Below are 6,268 nucleotides of genomic sequence, written 5' to 3'. Positions count from 1 at the left end.
CACACACACACACACACACACACACACACACACACACACACACACACTTGCATACCATACACATTTATTTCACTTGAACCTTTCTGGGACTCTCTTTTCTGATGCGTAAGGTGGCACCAACTATTCTTACTCTGACAGTATGAAATAAGCAACATGTGTGCTGTCCTCAGCCTTGTGACGCGCGTTCTCCTCAGAGTCTGTGTACACCCCTGTCCTGATTTATAAAACAATGCAAGCAATTCCTGCCTCAGGCCAGCTTCCTACCCTAGGCTTATAATGTTAGCAGTCAGTTAGACCTGGGTTTTTCTTGGCTGAACCCAGCCCAAGCTCACACAGTTTGTTGATAGCCCCAGCGTACCTTGCCCTGGGTATCAGTGGTCAGTAACAGGTGGGGGTAAGGGTGGCTTGGAAGCTGACCCAGTCCCACCTCCCTCTCACTTCCCTGGAGCAGATAAGCATCTTCATGACGCACTTATCCAACTATGGAAACGACCGCCTGGGGCTGTACACCTTCAAGCACCTGGTGCGCTTCCTTCACTCTTGGACCAACCTGAGGCTGCAGACTCTGCCCCCTGTGCAGCTGGCCCAGAAGTACTTCCAGATCTTCTCTGAGGAGAAGGACCCGCTTTGGCAGGTAGGCAGAGCAGCAAGGCACCTTGCCACTTGCCTTCTGTTCTCAGGCATATGCTCCAGGCATGGGCTCAAGGCCCAGCCATCATGCTCCTGTTCCCTCGGCAGTGTGGGCATACATAGATGCAATGTATATACATACTGTGTATGCCCCAACCTGTACCCTCAAACCTCTGTGTGCATGAACACTCATTCACAGCCTTGCCAAAGAACCTCAAAGAACTCTGGGTGAGACTAGTGTAAGCCAAGTGTAGAGAATGTCTGCCCTGCCCCCCCATGCCGTTTCCTTCAGCTGTAGCAGGCTCTGAGCTACTGGTGAAGGGGCTGAGGGAAAGTTTGGAGCAGTCCTTGGGCAGATTATACCAGGACTACTGAAAACTGCAAGCAGAAGCTAGACTCAGGCCAGGGACCTACACACTTACGCCTGGGCCAAGTCTGGCTTGTGGTCTGTCTTTGTAAGGAAAGCTTTGTTGGCTCCCAGTCATGCTTCTTGTGTGTTTGTGGCACTTTTCTGTCAGTGTAGCAGAGACCAGAGAGTGCTGTAAGCCTGCCATGTTTGCTAAACATTTCCCAAGAGGTTTATCTCGCTCCACAGGGAAAGTTTCCTGAACCCTGGGTTCAGGCGTGTGCAGTTCAAGTCAACAAGTTCCTGTTAGTGACGAGCACACAGCTGGTCATTTGCCAGGCTTGATAGAGTTATAACATTAACCAGAAATGGTTCCTGTCACAGAGGGGTGTCTAGAGGTAAGGACGTGGCAAGAGCTCAGGGTAGGTTAGAGTGCTTGGGAGGTAGAGTTAGGTGCATCCTTGTGAGTTTGAGTCTAGTCTGGTTTACACAGTGACTTCTAGGCCAGCCAGGGTTATATAATGAGATCCAGGTTTAAAAACGACAAAGAAATAACAAGACATACCCACATATGTAGGGAGTTCATTCATGGACCTTAGGCCTCCTCACATCCTTTCTGTTGCTGTTTTAGGATCCCTGTGAGGATAAACGCCACAAAGACATCTGGTCCAAGGAGAAGACATGTGACCGCTTTCCAAAGCTTCTCATCATTGGGCCCCAGAAAACAGGCAGGTCTCTTGACCCTTGACCCAACTCCCCCCACTGCCTATTATCTCAGCCACATAATTCTGGGTACCATCTTGCTCAGGTTTCAGTCTTAAATATTCTGTCTCCTCTTACCAGAAATAGGAGCTCCATGGGGACAAATATGAATTGCTTGTCATTGTGGGAGTGTCAAGCAGAGGGGGACGTGCTTTTTTTATTTTGAATCGCAGCCTCAGAGAACAGCCTTTGTGCCCTCTTAGGAGCCAGGAAGGATGCATAGCTCACCTACTCTGCAAATTTGAGCAGTGCCAGGCAAAACTGGGTCAGTGCAAAGAGGACTGTGATCAGTTAGTCATGTCTGTCAGAGAGAATGCTAAGCATTTGCCATCCACTCAGTTCTGTAAGGACAGATAGCTATTCCTCTTTCTAGGACAAGAGCAGAGGTTCAGAGAAGCTAGGGGCTGTCTGTAACATAGTTGGGAAGTGATAGTTTCAAGTCTTGAGATCTGACCTCTGTGGCCTTGAAGTGTACCCTGACCATCACCAGATTCACAGTTTCTCTCTGGGTATACTGGTTACCCAGAGCACCCAGAGAATGAGCAAAACATCTGTCAAAGAGGAGGAAGGGAATGAGACAGGAGGCACTGGCGGGAAGAAATAGTGGACCTGGGCTTCCTGGCTTCTGGAGAGTTTTATGTTGGCCGGGCATGGTGCTGCATGCCTGTAAATCCCACACTTTGAAAGCTGAATTTCAAGTAGGCCGAGTTAATGTAACAGGACCCTGTTGAAAAGCAATGCAAACAAACAAAACAGCACTAAAGTAAAGAGAACAAGAGCTTCCCATGAACGGACCTGTGGAGGCTGGCGCTTCCTCGGCCCTGGGATGTTCAAGTTCTCGTGTATAGAGGCCCAGGGCTAGAAACGACCATCAGGAAGCACCTAGTTCTGAGACTCTGAGGAGGCAGCAATTAACTGGGCTTGGAGTGCGGTGTCAAGAAAGACTCTGAGGTCAAGTCCTTGTTTAGTAGTGAAGAATACTGTGAGAGAGTAATGGTGTCTGGGAGGGTAATAGGACATAAGTGTGTGTAGACCTTACAGGTTACACTTGGTGCACCCTTTATTATACTTGTGAGGGAACTCAGACTTCAGAAGGGAAGGGATTTCCCCAGGCTCTTCCAGTGAATAGAGAAGACAGGCCCAGAATGTACTCTTGTTTTGTTGCTGGGAGCCTGGGCTGAGGTCTCAGCTGCCTCCCCACCTCTCATAGGCACTACGGCCCTCTACCTGTTCCTGGGCATGCACCCGGACCTCAGCAGCAACTACCCCAGCTCCGAGACCTTTGAGGAGATCCAGTTTTTTAATGGCCACAACTATCACAAAGGCATCGACTGGTAAGTGGCCTGCTGTCTCCAGCAGGACAGGAAAGGCCATCATGGAGCCAGCTGGAGCGGCCAGTGTGGCCACAGCAGGAAGCAGCTGGGGCTTGCTCACACGCAGCTGAAATTTCTGTAAACAGGGACAAGGCGCAGTGACCGTTGAGTCATGGTGCAGCAGTGTTTTGGCAAATAGGACACTGGATAAGGAAGCCCTTTGCCCAGGGTCAGAGCTAGCTGGACCAGGGTCCACCCCTCCCTGACTGCCATAGAGTCCTCAAGGAGTGAGGGTTACACCTATGTGACAAGTCAGCTGGTGACAGCAGGGTAAACACCCAGGTGTTCTGGCTGCCACCTGCAGGGAGAGGAATCCTTGTGGGCTGCTAGGATTCTCTGGGGTCAGTAGAATCCCATTTCCCACCAGAACTTTCCCAAGAGGGCACCATATAGGAGGTTAGCATGGGCTGGTGTTACTCCCAGTTTTTCTGGTTGTGTTTTTTCCTGTCCTTGCTTTTATAAGCCTTAGGTGCACATGTTCTGTCATTATGCATTGTTGATTAATGGGTTTCCTAGGTGCAGAGCTTATGGGCCTCTGTGCTTGCATTTTGCTATTTTTCTCACATTGTTTTTTTTCATTTGCCATATATCATATGTCCATGTTAATCCATCTTTCAGTCTATAGTTTTTACCTAAAGCCCCTTGTGGCCAGATGTATTAGTGCAAGCCAGGATGTTTAGGATTTTAGAAAGGAAATGTGGGTGAGCTGTCCTTGTAGCAATACACCCCCAATCTGCCTGGGCGGCAGGGTGCCGAGCCACACATGCACATGTGGATAGTGGGCAGCCATGGGGATACTTCTGCCCGGAAGGTTAAGGAGCTGGGCGTTGTTGCCGGATGCTCTAAGCTTAGGAAGCAGGTCTTCTGTTTTCTGAGCTTTCTTGGGTCAGGGTATTATAGATGGAGAAAGTCGGTCTGAAATGAAAGAGGCTGACTTCTTGGCTCCATTCTCAAGACCTTGGTTTTATAGGTGGTTCTGGGGTGGGGCATGAAAGTCTGACAGGTCCTAGGGTATCCTGCTTAAAGGTCCTTGGGATCACTGAAGAAATATGTACTTTTAAAAGAAGATTTATTTATTTATTATTTATAATGTTCTGCCTGCATATATGTCTGCCCACAAGAAGAGGGCACCAGATCTCATTGTAGATGGTTATGAGCCACCATGTGGTTGCTGGGAATTGAACTCAGGACCTCTGGAGGGGCAGCCAGTGCTCTTAACCTCTGAGCCATCTCTCTAGCCTGAAATATGTACTTTTTAATTAGTGTGTACTTTGTTTCCTTTTTGATATGTCCTAGAGGTTCTGTACTGTTTGGGTGGGAGGGAAGACATTAGATGGAAAGTTGTGCTCATCCACAGTAGTCTAGAGAGAGGGGTATGAATAGCAGAGGTGACTGTCCTAAGCCCCGAAGTGGCAGAGGACATCCCCCTTTCTGGACTTGTCCTTCCTGGGTGGGAGTCACTCTGAGCAACAGAGAAGTCAGGCCAACAGGTCATCTGTGGAGCGGCAGAGTCTCCTCTCCAGGTCCCACAACCCACATCACACTATTAAGAATCTCCAGATTTTTGACTCCATGACACCTACTGAAAAGAAATGAATTTGGAATAGGAGACTGCCAATTAGAGTTCCTCCCCAAGTCCCCATCAGAGGCAAGTTCTTTCTCACTGGGGCAGTGTGCCTTGCTCGAGTCTTGAGGAAGTTCCATGTCCAGCAACCCTCAACCTGTCACACTGCCTTCCTGGGCCCCTGGCTTATGAGATTTGGCCTTGAACCCTGCCTCTGGGCTTCCTGCAGGTACATGGAATTCTTCCCGATTCCCTCCAATACCACCTCTGACTTCTACTTTGAGAAAAGTGCCAACTACTTTGATTCGGAAGTGGCACCACGGCGGGCAGCTGCCCTGTTGCCCAAGGCCAAGATCCTCACCATCCTCATCAATCCAGCAGACCGGGCTTACTCCTGGTACCAGGTAAGTGGGCTGGGGCTGAGTCCCCGAGTAGGGTGTGGGCTCTTATCCAAGCAACACTGAACAGCTCCACTGTTTGGCTCTGGGCACATGGCCTGGTGTGTGATGGGTGAGCATAGTCTTGCTTCTATGGTGCTTCTGGCCTGGTGATGGTGACAGGCAGTATTGAGGTTAAGTGTCAGCCACCACCTACCTGTCCACTTCAGGCTTCATGTGGATCAGGCTGTGGACCCTGAGAGCCATAAGAGCAGAGGCTGAGTAGACTGAGAGGCAGCCTAGATTCTAAAAACAGCCATCTGGTTTATGCTTACTATGGTTTCTTACCATGATGGGTAGCTGGGGGTGGGGGCGAAGGTCAGGATGAAGCCCTCTCTTGGGGGTCTAAGAAGACAGCTCTTACCTGGCTGCAAGCTGAGCTTCAGGCCGAGGCCTCCTCATTGTCATTGCCTGTGTGTTCCCGAGCTTCCCGAGTCTCTGTGCCTGGCCTGACTTCTGTGTGTACTCCACTGGGCTCATGGCAATGTTTCTCACCCTGGCGAGAGGCTAAGGGGGGGGTTTCCCTCCCCTGTCTTCTTGCTCTTTCTTGGGAGTATTCCATACTGCCAAGCACTGTGATTGAGTGGCCTTGGTGCCCGCAGCTACTTTCTTGGCTACCCGCATCAAGCTGTCAGACTGGGTCTGACCTTTATGCTGTGATACTTGGGCTTCAGCCTATGGCTACCAGGGAGGTACACACTGTCCTGGCTTGGGAGGCTTTTTCCCTCCTAGCCCCTTGCAGTGGCTCTGCCACCTTCTGAACCTCCTCTAATGCTGTAGTGGCAGCTTCCTGGGGCCTGACTGAATCCTGTGTCGTTTACAGAGTTCCTCTTTTCTCCTGGTCCCTCAGAACTCTCTGAGCCAGTGATGGTGGGGAGCCCTCTTTTTCTTGTTCTCTAGGGTGCTGGGTTATACCTTGTCTTGCTTTTCCCGCTGGCTTTGTCTTTATGGGAAAGCCAGAATGCAGCAGGCAGCTTCTCTTTCCTCTGTGTGTACACCTGTTCCAGCAAAGCAGGGATGGAGGGTGCTCTCATGAGTCCAGTCAGTCCTATCTGGTACTCTGCTGCCTCCCTCAAACTCCACAGCAGGTTTCTGGAAAGTAAACAAGGGTGTGTGTGTGTGTGTGTGTGTGTGTGTGTGTGTGTGTGTGTGTGTG

The 6,268-nt window shown here is 50.2% G+C and overlaps 1 protein-coding gene across 6 annotated transcripts in view; it reads left to right on the top strand.

Moving 5' to 3' along the window:
• Ndst1 (N-deacetylase and N-sulfotransferase 1) overlaps window positions 1-6,268 on the top strand; it is a 63,667-nt gene that overhangs the window by 48,009 nt on the left and 9,390 nt on the right. For all 6 annotated transcript variants that reach the window (XM_055622546.1, XM_055622550.1, XM_055622549.1 and 3 more), the window contains exons 8-11: window positions 452-634; window positions 1,608-1,704; window positions 2,949-3,072; window positions 4,905-5,079. In XM_055622546.1, the coding sequence (XP_055478521.1) occupies window positions 452-634; window positions 1,608-1,704; window positions 2,949-3,072; window positions 4,905-5,079 (579 nt within the window). The remainder of the gene's footprint in view (window positions 1-451; window positions 635-1,607; window positions 1,705-2,948; window positions 3,073-4,904; window positions 5,080-6,268) is intronic.

This window comes from Psammomys obesus, unplaced genomic scaffold, assembly GCF_907164565.1.
Source record: "Psammomys obesus unplaced genomic scaffold, mPsaObe1.curated_primary_1811, whole genome shotgun sequence".
Taxonomy (NCBI): Eukaryota; Metazoa; Chordata; class Mammalia; order Rodentia; family Muridae; genus Psammomys; species Psammomys obesus.
Note: the sequence above shows the minus strand (reverse complement) of the source record. Positions and strands in the feature narration are given on the sequence as shown.